This window comes from Python bivittatus, unplaced genomic scaffold (genome assembly GCF_059951505.1).
Source record: "Python bivittatus isolate LINGU-HERP-01145 unplaced genomic scaffold, Pbiv_v1 ctg000080_np1212, whole genome shotgun sequence".
Taxonomy (NCBI): Eukaryota; Metazoa; Chordata; class Lepidosauria; order Squamata; family Pythonidae; genus Python; species Python bivittatus.
In genome coordinates this window covers 51,781,087-51,795,005 of record NW_028277035.1, presented here as the reverse complement: position 1 = coordinate 51,795,005, position 13,919 = coordinate 51,781,087, and the positions used below count along the sequence as shown (strand labels likewise).

The 13,919-nt window shown below is 37.7% G+C and overlaps 1 protein-coding gene across 2 annotated transcripts in view; it reads left to right on the top strand.

Moving 5' to 3' along the window:
• Positions 1–12,440, top strand: part of LOC103060470 (inter-alpha-trypsin inhibitor heavy chain H4) — a 35,592-nt gene extending 23,152 nt beyond the window's left edge. The window contains exons 16-21 of one of the 2 annotated variants that reach the window (XM_025172043.2): positions 3,143–3,229; positions 5,205–5,324; positions 6,099–6,270; positions 8,212–8,366; positions 11,423–11,510; positions 12,304–12,440. In XM_025172043.2, coding sequence (XP_025027811.1) covers positions 3,143–3,229; positions 5,205–5,324; positions 6,099–6,270; positions 8,212–8,366; positions 11,423–11,510; positions 12,304–12,379 — 698 coding nt within the window. In that variant the 3' untranslated portion in view covers positions 12,380–12,440. The remainder of the gene's footprint in view (positions 1–3,142; positions 3,230–5,204; positions 5,325–6,098; positions 6,271–8,211; positions 8,367–11,422; positions 11,511–12,303) is intronic. The other variant, XM_025172044.2, reaches the window with a different exon arrangement.
• The last annotated feature ends 1,479 nt before the right edge of the window (positions 12,441–13,919 follow it).

The following is a 13,919-nucleotide window of genomic DNA, read 5'->3' as shown; positions in this document are numbered from 1 at the left end:
TGTCCCTGGCCACATCAAGTCTTCCACTGCCCGTGACCATTCAGATTTACTATTACAACCAATTTTCTTTATTTTTTGAAAAAAAATGTTATACCAAACTATCAGAAAAAGTAACATTAATTATAAATTAATATTACATAAGTTAATATAAGTTAAACCATTAAAATTAAAGAGATAAAAAGAACTTAGAAAAATATATAATAAAGAAAAAATGGCACTGAAAAAATATATGCATAATAAGTATCTTGTTTCTTTTCCAGTCAAGCTTTTCATTTGATATCTGGGAGTAATCAGTGTGTGTGTGTTGTGTATGTGGGGGGGGGGGGCAGATTCAACATTTGGGGGTGGTCAGCAAGCCAATCTGGCACAGAAGGGGTGGAGAGAATGGGAATGGAAGGTAGGATGGAGTGGCAATGTGGGGCAGACGTTCTCCCAGCCCTGCTGGGTTTCTGAGATGTAAAGTCCACTACATCAGACTGGAGAACTCTAGGTTAGAATATGAGTGAATGGCGGGATGGGAGTAGAACAGTGAAGGAAGGTCATGGGAAGAGTGATAGAAATACTGAGTTTTAAAATATTCCTACACTCAAATCTACCAAAAAGGATTACTATTGATTTTTGTATGTGTACCGTACTAAATGAAAATTAGTGAAATAGGGGCCCAACTGTTGAAAATTAATCATCTCTACATTGTTAGACTCAGTTGGACAAAAAAAAAAAAAAAAATTGCAGTAATATATACAGCAAATCCTTAATTCATTTTTTCCCCCATGAGAAGTTCCAGATATGAATTCATTGCAGGGGGTGGAAGAAAGGAGCCTGCTAGATAGAATTTGTGTGGGAAAACGCATGATGAGGAAAAAGCTGAGTGCTTCTGCTATCATTTCTCTGATCAAGTCCAAATTCTCTAAGATTCATTAAACACAACAAAACATTTAGATTTTTAAAACAAGCACTGGTGTGTAATCTTTCACCTTAAAGTACGTGACTCTTTTGGGCATTGTAATATAATGCAGAGAGAGAATTGCAGGCCCTGCCTCCCACTGCAACCACCTCAGCATTTTCAAATCTTTGTCAATCACTGGAGGAAATGTATTTATACGGTATATTCATAGGTTTGATAAAACGCACTCTAGGCAGTATGCAGAATAACCAAACACCCTAACAAAAAGCCATACAATTTTGAAAAACCAATAAAACCATAACAATAAATAATAATGAAACAGTAACGAGGATCGTTCTCTAGTTACTTAACCATCAAAAGCCTTTTGGAAAAATCTGGTCTGAATTATTGTTCAGCAAGAATGGTGCCGTTTTTGCTACAGGCAGTATGGTGTTCCTAGAGAAGACATCAGCCCTCAAGAACGCCACCTCTATGCCACACCTGTCACATACCCTGATAGGTGGTGTCCTTTAGGAGGTGCTCTGTACTCCCCAGAGTTGGGCAGACAGAATTTACTTGGGAGAGACAGTCTCTAAGATGCCTATGTTATGAGACATAAAGAGCTTTATAGGAGATAACCAGCACCTTAAACTACATTCAGAAACAGACTGTAACCCATGCAGTAACAGCAGTGATGTGTGACAAAACTCTGATTATTCAGTAAGCACAGAGGCAGCTAGAAATTTGCACCAGCTATAGTCTCTGGGTGATCTTCAAAAGCAGCCCCACATGGAGTGAATTGTGGTAATTCAGGCCCAAAGTGACAAGGACATGAGTGACTATCTTCATACTACAGTGGTACCTCGGGATATGAACTTAATCCGTTCCGTGACTCTGGTTGCAACTCGAGTTGGTCTCAAGTCGAGGTAAAGTTTCCCATAAGGTTCAATGTAAATCCGGTTAATCCGTTCCGCCCTCCGAATTTGGTCGCAACCCGAGGCAAATTTCCCCATAGGGTTCAATGTAAATCCGGTTAATCCGTTCCACCCTCCGCCCGAATTTGGTCGCAACCCGAGGCAATTTTCTCTTCAGAGCCTTACTCCTGCCAAGCCTGCTCTGCATTTTCTTTGGAGCCATGCTAACACACACACCAAAAACCTTCGCAAAACACCACAAAACACACCACAAACCTCACCGAACGTCTCCTTGCTACCGTGACCTCACCCACAGGAAGCCGCGACCACGTGGCAGCAGGGAAAATGGCCGCGGATCCGGTTCGTAAGTCGAGGCAAGTTTGTAACCCGAGGTAAATTTTTCCTGCCGAAGCTGGTCGTAACCCGAAATGTTCATTAGTAGAGGCGTTCATAACCCGAGGTACCACTGTATTCTGTTTTAGATAAGATTAGACTTGACTGGCCAAAGTTTGATAAAGCCATCCTGGCTGTGGTCTCCAACTGCTCTTTCAGCAGGAGCCAAAAATCCCAAAGCCGAGGGAAGCACAACTCTATCAAGAGCCAAAATTGACATCACCACTGAATTTATTGGCTTCTGAACCAATAGCCGCTCCATCTTGCCTGGATTATGCAAACAAAATACTGGCAACTCCTGGCGCCACCACATTGCTTTCAATGTGTATTCCCTATTGTGTGCCTGCTTACTCTCTTGTAATCTCTCCCTCTCCAATCTCTCCAATCTGCAAGGGAGAAAACAAAAACAAAACAAAAACAAAAAAACCCAGGTCAGGCACAGGACAATGCGTACTGACTGGTGATCATGTGACTGAAGGATGCTGCAAAGGTTGTAAATGTGGGTATTGGTCAAGTTATTGAAAAGTTATTTTTTCTATAACTTGACCAATACCCACATTTACAATTACAAAATAAATTGAAAAGTTATTTTTTCAGCACTGTCATAACTTTGAATGGTCACTGAACGAGACAGTCAGTAAGCAAAGACTACACGTATATCTTAATTTGATTTTAGTACCTTCTTTCTGTGTGAATCCATGCAAATCTGTGTGAAACACAAATTTATTGAAAGTATATATTTAAGGCAGGACTTCTCAAACATTGTGATAACATAATCCCCTAAAATAATAAATGAGTTTGCGGGGGCCTCCTACTTTGAGTAAAACTGGGAATAGGTTTGGGTCAGAAATAAATATAATTCTTATTTTCAATAGTGAAATGTTATTCTATATATCAGATCAAAGCAAATGGGAAAAACTAGTGAGCTTCACTAATATGTTCACTTCTACAGAACGTTTAACCTCAATCTCAGCATCGCGCCAAGTTGCCAAGACGCCAAACGTACATTTCGAAAGGAATTTCCAATCAAGAACTCGTGGTCAGTGTCAGTGAATTGCCCATTTCCAAAAATAGATTGCTACATGATCAATAGGTGTCAATTGTTTTATTATGTAGACAGAGACTTTTGCTCATTTCAGCTCGCTTAGAACCCCAGCCAAACATGCCTTGCATTCTTATTAAGGCAAAACTTTGATCAACCTTTTTGACATACAATAAATTCAGTCATTTTGTAAAATAAACAAACATGCTAGTATAAAAAAAACATTTCAAAAGAATAATAAATTACTATTTATGTAATAATTTTTGTAAATAATAATTGAAAGAATACAATAATTGAAAGAATACAATATTGTCTGGGCAGTTGATAAGAAGAAGTGGAAAGAAACCAGTTTAAGTTTAGTAATACTCAAAAGTTTGAACTCGACTGCCAGCCTGAGACAATTTAAAAGTATTTTGCAATATCCACCACCCCTGAATCATGGCTCACAGTTTAAGACAGTGTTTCTCAATCTCTGTAATTTTAAGATGTATGGACTTCAATTCCCAGAATTCCCCAGCCAGCATGGAGTTGGTCCACACATCTTAAAGTTGCTGAGATTGAGAAATGCTGGTTTAAGAACTCCTGATTTGAAGCATTACGCCAAGCTAATAAACTGCCCTTCCCTAGCAGTTTATGTAAAATTAAACAGTAACTACAGGTAATCCTCATTTAGTGACCATGGTTGGGACTGGCAGCTCTGTCATTAAGTGAAACAATTGCTAAGTGGTAAATCAGGTGACCATGACTGTGTTTTCCTTTTCCCCACTCCCCTGTTCTTTGGAATACTCACCCTGGTGCTGGGATAGCTGGCTCACAGCTGCTGCCTGTAACTGACAAGACTAGTCAGTTTCACTCCTTTGACTTTTGTTTGCCTCCTAGCCACTCCCCCACCCCTTTGGAATATTCACCCCAGTGCTGGGATATTTAGCAAGAAGGGAAATAATGCTTGTATTTACATTCATTGGAGAGGAAAGGAATTACAAGAGAGTAAGGAGACACACAATGGGGAGTGTTGTGCTGGCTCCAGCAGCCACCAGCACACTGTGCAAACAGCCAGTGTATTCCTCATTGTGTGCCTGCTTGCTATCTTGTAATCTCTTCCTTTCCAATCTCTCCACTCTGTGAGGGGTGGGGATGGAAGAAAAAAATGGGTCAGGCACAGGAGAGATTGTGTAAAAAGATTGCTTGTTTCTTTCTCTCTCTCTTTCTTCCCCCCCCCCCCCTTGTTTAAGTAATCTCTCCTCTCTGCAAGGGGGGGGGGAACAAGTGATGAACCTGTACTTCATTAATCTGAGAGAAGTTAGACACTATTATAAGAATACTGTCAGTTTCACAGTGGAAAAACCACATTTCCTTCTAAAGCCCCTCACATGGTGTATTTAATCTACTGCAGCAAAACAGCAGGGAAGAGCAATTGAGGCTGCCGGTTTACTTCCTCTTCAAATGCTTTCACTTCATAAGTGCAACATGGGCCTAAGCTACAGTGACTATATTTTCTTGGAAAAAATAAAGTATGACCCTGAAAAAGGGACAAATCTGAAAGAGGGTCATAGGGATTAAACAATGTTTATAACTTTGCTTTACAAAGGAAAATTCAAGAGCAAAACCAAGAAAATAAATAATTAAATTAAATAAATCTAAAGGACAGCTTTCTGAAATAAAAGACATATGGTCACTGTAACCTAAGCTGAGCATGCCAGCTCACTAACAGGCTATCTTTTTTTGTTACTGGGTAAAGACTCCTGAGATTGCTTTTAGGGTGCTGGGCTTGGATATTTGATGAAACACAATAGAACTGCACAGCCCTGCCAATTAATATGTAGTAAACGGAATCCTTTTCAGCCTGCTGTTCACACTAATTATAATCTAGCTGAATTTTACTGCCATAAAACTAGGCTGAGATATTAGGGATCTTGGATGATTCCATAAATCAATACAAAAGATGTATTAATAATTACTTTTTTTTTTCCAGAAAGCAGGACTTCATATCCCCATTTCCTTTTGCAACTGTCTAGTGAAAATGTTTCAGTTTGTTTAACTATTAATGGACAGTCACAAACACCCTTAAATCTGCTGTCTGATCCAAAGAAAGGTATGTGCTTTCCATAAAAAATTGGGTAGCTTTGAGTATTCAGAGTTCTATGGGAATGTTTTCCTTGTGACAGTCTATAAAAATCTATTCTTCTTTTCTGATTCTTGTTTCTGCTGACTGTACTTTTCATCTCATTTCAGACAACTACATTGTAAAATATTGCAGATTCCAATATGTATATGTGGGTGTATTGACTGTTCTTAGTTTCTAAATTCATAGATTATTTGTGATATTTATTTTAAATGCTGAGGATTTCCATCAACTCTATTGATTGCCCTGTCTTATATGTGCTACACAGATGCAAAAAATATTTAGGAGTGTTGGCATGATGGATGAATGCTTGGCTGAAAGGTTAGCTACCTAGACAAAAACACATTTTGTGAGTCTGGGTATTTGTGTAGTGTAACTAAAGTCATCTTCAAATTGAGCTTGACTGCTGGTGGACTTCATGGACATGTTTACATGCCTTCTTCCAGGAGGGAGATAGAGATGACGATAGCTTCCCTGTCTAGCCAATAACCCTGTGATTTGGTGGTGTTCTCCCATCTAAATCCTAATTGGGTCAAACTCAGCTTAGCTTCTGAGTCTAAGTAAGATGAGCAGGGTAGTGCTCACCAGCCAATTGAATTGGCAGTCAAATTAAGTAAAACACAATCTTGTGAGATGCAGATGTTTTTACTCATTGTGTTTATATTGCAATTATTTTTGTACTAATGAATGTTGGGCAAACACTGACATGTTTCCTGAGTATTCCTTTACACAATGTATTTTCAGGGATCCAGGTGACTGGCAAGCTTGGTGAAAACATGCACTTTACAGAGTTTGAAATAACCTATCCAAGGCTTAACGTGACAGTAAAGGTGTCAACAGAACGAATTATACTGAAGAGTAATGGCTCTATACACTCTTTTGTGTGGACAATAACAGAATCTTTAACACTTGAAGGGTAAACCTGCTGTTTTTACTTTTCTTTTATAGACAATAGCGCTGTCCAATTCCTAAGACATACTCTCTTTTTGCTCAATCTGCCAGACTGAAAGGTATCCTTCTCTCCTCTCAGAGACAATGCACATCCAAATAAAAATGGCTGGATATCAGACTGCAATATCAAGAATACTGAACTCCTAATTTAGGGTTTGGGGGTTTTTTTCCCCTCCCTGGAAAAAAACAGGGAGTTTTTTAAACGCAGTTTAAAGCGTTTTATTGTAATAGATACTACATAGTATATATGAGCGCATGTTCAGAAAGAAAGTGATATGGTTTAAACCCCATAAGCCAGTGTTGTCCAAACTTGGCCACTTTAAGATGAGTGGACTTCAACTCCCAGAATTCCCCAGCCAGCCATGCTGGCTGGGAAATTCTGGGAGTTGAAGTCCACTCATCTTAAAGTGGCCAAGTTTGGACAACACTGGCTTATGGGGTTGTTTATACAGTCCCAAAGAATAGCTAGTAGAACTCTGGGTAAACCAATGGGACCAGCTGCTGTTGCATTTGCAGGTCAAATTCCTCACATCTAATTTACTCTCCTTCGTAAGACAGAATTAGAGACTAATGCAGCCAGTACACTATCTAGTTAGTTTGTTATGGATATATTTGAACTTTTATAGTTTGCGAATATAGATAAATTATTTCGAGATTTGAGATCCACTGCTTACTTGGTGTCCATTCTGGCTAGACCATCAGCTTGAAAGCCAATCTGATTAATGCTTCCATGTGGCAATCTTTAGTCTCTCCTGCTTTGGAAATAGGTGGTGGTTTTAATTCTCTTAAATAAGGCCAAATTAAATCTAGCTGATATGAAAAAGGTATTGTTCTGTGCCTGATTTTTCAGTTCTTTGCAAGGTAATAGAAAGACTTGTGGTGCCCAGTTCCTGACATTTGTAGGATCCAAATTATCAGTTTCTTTTCAGTCTGATTTCTGGCCTTATTAGGGACTGAAACTATCCTTGGCAATCTGATATATGACCATGATGGAGACAGAAACACAGCAATAGTATTTATCCTTCTGATGTATTAGCAGCTTTCAAAGATGTTGATCATAGTGTCAGCATTAGTACAACTAATATACTCAAGCATGAGTATATATCCAGAAGGTTGTACTTGGAATTTACTGCTCTGTCTCCTTTCTTCTGTGGTTCTTCTAGATTTAATTTTGTGTGCATGGTGTTTGATAGCCACATGAAATTCATCACAAGGAGACAATGGAAATCCTAAACTGGTATCTGAAAACAGTTCCCAATCAATAAGGGTGAATCATATACAACTCTGATTTCTCTTTGATTGCTTTTAAGTCAGCTGTACATATGTATTTGTTTCATATTGCCTTCTCTAGCTTCTTTACTTGTTACTCATTTTTTTTAAAAAAGGGTGGATAGTCATTTGTTCCCCCTCCACAGATGCAAAATATCCATCAAGCAGATGGGGAGAGCAGCAGCCTACTCCCCCTACAGCCTCAAATCTAGATAAGCTGATTAAAGACCCTTTACTAAAAGAAATGTAGGTCTGAAAATAAGGAAGAAGAGAATTTTTTTTTTTAATCACCCTCTTTCTGTTGTACTAGATGGCACCTTCCATCAATGGAGGGACACCAATTAGAAACCACCCTTGGTGTGTTGTTTGAATAGGTATTTTCTAATTTTCTGTGATGATTTGTATCTTTCTGGAAGCTACCTTATAAGGCCATTGTGCTGAAACAGGCTGTGTAAATATTTCAGGTAAATACATAAGAGATATATAATAAGAATCAAATGTAAACATATCCATTTAAATATGTTTTATTAAGATCGTGGTTGCCAATAAGACTAATTCAGGTGATATTAAATTACTACCACAGTATGACAAATAGTCAAAGGAATATTAGAAAATAACATAATTTGTTCCTTTTTAGGCTAAAAATTATACTTACGAATGGAGAAAGTCTTTTTCTGTCAGGACCAGACAACATTGCAACCAAAATTTTCTATATACCTTCCCCACTTGATTGCCTTGGATTGTACTTTGAGAATAGTGATGATTTTTCTAACCAAGTTACTGGACTTCTTGGTAAGTAACTACTGCTGTAGACTAATACAATTTGGAATTAAATTTGGCTTTTCAATAGCATCATAGTATCCACAAAGTATCTTATCCACATTATTTTGCTAGTCTGTGCAATAACCCTTTGAGATGCATTAGCACTGAAAAGATAAAGCTGCCCTTGAATCAAATTTGATTCCTGGTGATTTCATGAACATAGCCACGTGGTTTTCTTCTCAGCAGTAGGGAAGTGTTTTTCCCTTGCCTTCTTCCTGAATGTTTTTTTTTTTTATACAAAACCCATAACTAAAATCCTGGAAAAATAAGAACCTAAAGTAACTATACAGGAATGCCACCTTGTAGTCTTTCATGCAGCAGTAGCACAACCTCTACCACTTCCAAGACTGTACAGCTGTAGAATTCGTTGGGGAATCTTTTCTCCAGGTTTGTCAATCAGACTCCGAGGATGTGGCACTACTAGGAGTTTGCACCAAAACTAGGCAAATCCAAACCCAAGTCAGACAGATTTAAGTCATGTCCACATGAGGATTTTGAGTCTGTCTGAAAACAGCCCCCATGTCATCAGCTGTGTTGGAGAGCTGAGTTGATCAAATTCTGCCTCAGCTGTGATACAGCTGAACCTGCTGAAAAGTGAGGATTAGGGCTTGGTTTTGTCCTCTAGACCAGTCTTTCTCAATCTTGGCAACTTGAAGATGTGTGGACTTCAACTCCCAGAATTCCCCAGCTAATGTGAATGCATTTCTCAACTGGAAAACTCCTACTGAGTTTATGCTTCTGTAAAGGAATTGTCAGCTTGATGACTTAGTAGCCTCACCAAATGAAACCAAGGAATGTTATTAGTCTCTGAGCCATTTTTAAAAACATTTTTCCTTTCCTTCCCCTTTTGCATGGAGTACAGAATCTGAATCAGCAGAATGGCAGTGAGTTTCATACCTTGTTCTCAGCATTTCAAGTTAGTAGAAAGGAAGATAATCACCTTCTAAAGTGAGGGCTGGGAGAGTGAAAACTAGTCATACGGAAATGGCCTTCGATAAGTTTGAGAGAGATTCAGATCAGAGCAGAGTTCCATCTGAAGCCCCCCAAAATTTTCTAGGGATTCAGAAGACCACCAACAATGTGTCTATAGAAGCACCTATTTCTTCAGAGTGAGGAAAAAGAAAGGGGTACAGCTTTGGGACTGTATCCCTTCTTTTTCCATTTCTCACTCTGGAGAAATATATCTGGTGACTCTGCCTCTATTTACATTTGTTTTTTATCAAGGCTTCCCAATCACAGTGTTTTGTAACAAAGATAATGATGTAGTAAATCAGAGGCCAGTTCTAGTGCCTGCTGGAAATTTCCTCCTAGGGTTAGAAATGGTGTGTGTTTATATTGGGAATTTGTGGGAGCTTGGAAAATGCAACACAACATGCTTACTGAACATTCTGGATGCTCATGTATTTCTGCAACTGTTTGTTGCTCATCAATCATTTACTCCTATCCTTTAGTACCCTCTGTGAGTTTGGTCCCAACTGAGCAGAAAACAAAAATGCCTTGCATTGCTTTTAATTAACCTTTAACTCCCTACTTTTGGCACTTGGAATATTCCATGTTTCTTGCCTAGAAAAATAACAATAATGTTTGTTATTTTTATCCAAATTGGCAAGCAAGCAACAAATGGAAGAGAGGGGAAATATATAATTCCCCTGAAATTTGGAATAAAATAAATGCACATTCTTGTTGCTTATAAGAGAAACCACTGCAATTATTTCTATGAAATTTGGCAGGGTTTATTCTCTAAAAAGAGACTAGCAGCCTTGCAAATTTTTAAAAAGAGAAAGTTAAAGCCATTTATTGGCTTCCAATAACAGTCAGAGCAAAGGTATCTGCTGTCTTGAAGGCTTTCATCAAAATGAGGAAAGCAGTGTCACACGATTGTGATTGAAGCTCCACCTTTTTCATACATGCGTGTGATATCACAATGCACACATGTTGTGAACCTTGCAGTGCAGTGCGATGGTGCAATGCTGCTTTTGACATTTGCTCATCCCATGCATGTCTCTGAGTCAATGGGAGATTTGTATTTTCAAATCAAGATCTGAATTCAGGTCTCAAATAGAAGTAGGGGTTCTTTGAAACAATGCAAGATGGGACAGGCTAATTCACACCAAACTCTGGAACTTAGTACCAGCACAGAAGTGGGTGAACTTGACTGCAGGCTACTTGGTGGAATGTTTCATTTAAATGTGAGACTTGCTTCATGGATGATAAAGTCAGATCCATTTCCTCCAATGACCATGGTGCTCTTGGACAAGAATACATGAATGATATGGCACACCTCTAGCCATTGATAATGGATGAAGGTTTCTGAATGGAAAAGTCATTTCAGAATTAACTTGTAGCACAGTAGTGCATCAAAACTCCAGAAATGTTCATAACCGGTGAATGTAGGAACTGTCTGAAAAAGCATAATGAAAGTGGTGCTGATGTTGTTACACAGGACGGAGGGGGTATTGTTTTTAGCCCCTTTCAATATATGTCCTTCCAGTGATAATTGTCCTGCCTCAGTCTGAAGCTATTAATACAACTGGGAATATTCAGAGAACTGACTGTTTTGAATGCTTAAATAGCATTATAAAGCCCCCAACTATTTTTAAATGACACTATAAGAGAATGGACTGAAGTTTAAACTGTAGCTCTTGATTGCTATGGACTGGTCAAAATATAATCCTTTATATTTATATTTTTTGTTTATATTTATTTATTTTATTTATATTTATATTTTATTTATTTTTATATTATTTAAATTAAATATAAATATAAAAAATAAGAGAATGGACTGAAGTTTAAACTGTAGCTTTTGATTGCTATGGACTGGTCAAAATATAATCCCAAAATATTAATTAAAATGCTGAATGATTAATTAATTATAACTACATAAAGAAAAGCAATGGGAAAATATTTAATAGAGCTCAACCATGACAACATTAAGCAGGAAGTAATCTGCCTGTGAGTTGTCTAGGTTATTCTGGTATGACATTAAGAATTGTAATTGTGTGTTTATGTCTATTTCTGTTCCCTAGGTCAGTTTTTCTCTAATACCCATTTTGAAGGACATTCTGGCCGAAGGAGAAACATTAACGTGCAGGGAAAGCTCCATAGGGCCATTAGGTGAGAGAAACCAAAGAGCGCTTACTTGATAAACCATCTTTGCTGCCTTTTTTTCTAGGCTAAAATACCTGGATCTTTGGAACTTGGCTTTTATGACATACTTGAGAATGCAAGTGGTGATGGAGTTGCAGAAAAAGCTTACTTAAAGGCAGAGGAGTTTCAAAAGTGTTAGAAAATAAAATGTAGTTTTTGTCATGATCTATTCATTAATTCTGGAAGCTCTATCAGAATGGTATATACAGTCCACCTTACTTTAAGCTCTCAGAGCAGAGAGATACAGATATTACATTATGTCATGCCGCCATGTACAGGATTTCACATGACTTCCACCCTACTTTTTGGACAGCGGTGTATGAAATTTTTCTGTTTTTACACAGTGTATATCCTGTGTGGTATTTTCAGTTACATTGACCAGCAAAAGGTATCACCTAACTGGTTTCATTCGTACTGAGATTCCTCAGACATGGGTTGTTGGAAGTTATTTGAACCCCTTGGAATAATATCAGCTATCCATATCTGAAGATTCCCAATTAAGGATGAAACCGGTCACACAGTGCCTCCTGGTGGTCAATGTCATTGATTTGGGTAAATTTCTTTTCAACATAACTGTAACTTCATGTTAAGTCCTTTTTAACAAAAACGAATTGTGTGGACCCCTCACTGCAATTCTAGGGTAACCAAAGTAAATAAGCTAATCAGATAATAATATAATGCCACAGGTGGTTTATGTCTGGATACAGCTTTTGACAGTAATAATGACACTACTTAACCCTTCTCTTTTTGTATTTTTCAGGACACATAAGAAGGATTATAGAACTGGACTGAATAAAACTGAAGTTACCTGCTGGTCACTGGAAATAAATTCTTAAAAAAAAAAAGATTGTTATTGTTTACTGTCCATGATGTTATTAAATGGCATAAAGTCCCCCACATCTTTTTCAGTTTAACTTTGTTTAATTAGATTATGGGCATAAGAGTTAGTGGTCACACAGGTTGAATGAAATTGTTAGTGCCATTAAAACTCGGTACATCATGGAAACCTAAATACAAAGAACTTACTTTGTTTTCTAAGGAAAATAAACCTATTCTTGTCCTTACTAAGAAGTTATATCCTTTTTTGAACTGCTATTTAGTTTAAAATAGCATACTTATTATAATGTTACAAATCAATCTAAATTTCCTTATTGGCTTAATAATAAACATAAGCACTTGTGATAATGATAACAATAATGACATCTAGCCAGTTGAATAAAGAATTCAAAGAGAGGAGTATTGGGCTGAGTTTCCAGGCAATTAATGTAATGATTCTGCATTAGGTTATATAAATGCATATAATTACTTACAGATGATCCCTCATGCTACTTCTCGCTGAACAAATGGTAATTCTGAAAGAACAAAATATTGCCTGTTCTAATTTTTCTCAAAACATTCTAAAATGTAGTTTCACAATTTGCTATCAGAGGTAAGTTAGATGTTTTCTGGCCAATATATTATCAAAGCAGATACTATATTATATAAAAGAATTTAAAATATTCTTCCCCGCAAAGCGTGCCAAAAAAACAAGAGACTAGAAACAAAGGAGTTTCCTTAAGAGTAGCAACGTAACTTACCTTCTAGTTCTGATTTTGTCAAGATGGCCGGCCCCCTGGATAGAAGTGACAGTGCTTCAATTCATAGTCGCATTTGTTTCTCAGCCCGTGCTCTAGCCAGAGACATATCTTCTGCAGGTTCACAGTACCAGAAATGTGTGACTTTTAATTATGCAGTACATGATTCTGCTGTCTCTCAGGATCATTGAAGGTACACAACCTCTCCTGCCAGAGAGAGATAATCATGAATTAAAGATTGCACCCTCCCCAGGGAAGAAATAGATGGGAATAAATACATAAATAAATATAAACATAAATACAGACAAACATTCCAAGTAAGGTTCAGATTCCTCACCATATCTGCTTAAGGTTGCCAGCTTCGGCTGAAATCAATCTGGGAGATTCTCCATCCCTGCAGATGTGCCCAATTGACAATCTCTTTTTGTTTATACATATGCAGTACATACATGTGTATATATATATCTGCCAGATGCTACGCTCCAAAAGAAGGGCATGGTCAAGACAAACAGAATAACTTTAATTGAACTAAAACTTTCAATTAAAATTAATTGCCTATAAAATAATGTACCCTGTTTCTAAAATTAACTGATTCCCATCCTACACAAACCAGTCTCACACATGTAAACACCCAAGAACATACGTGGGCACATATGTAAATGCACAAAAACACACAAGGGCATTTCCCTTCTTCCTCTCATCAGAAACAGCAAGTTAAAAAAAAAAAAGTTTCTTACCATCTAATTTCAGGGGCTGGTGTTGAGAATTAAAATCCTAAACAGAGTATCTGAGGAAATGCCTC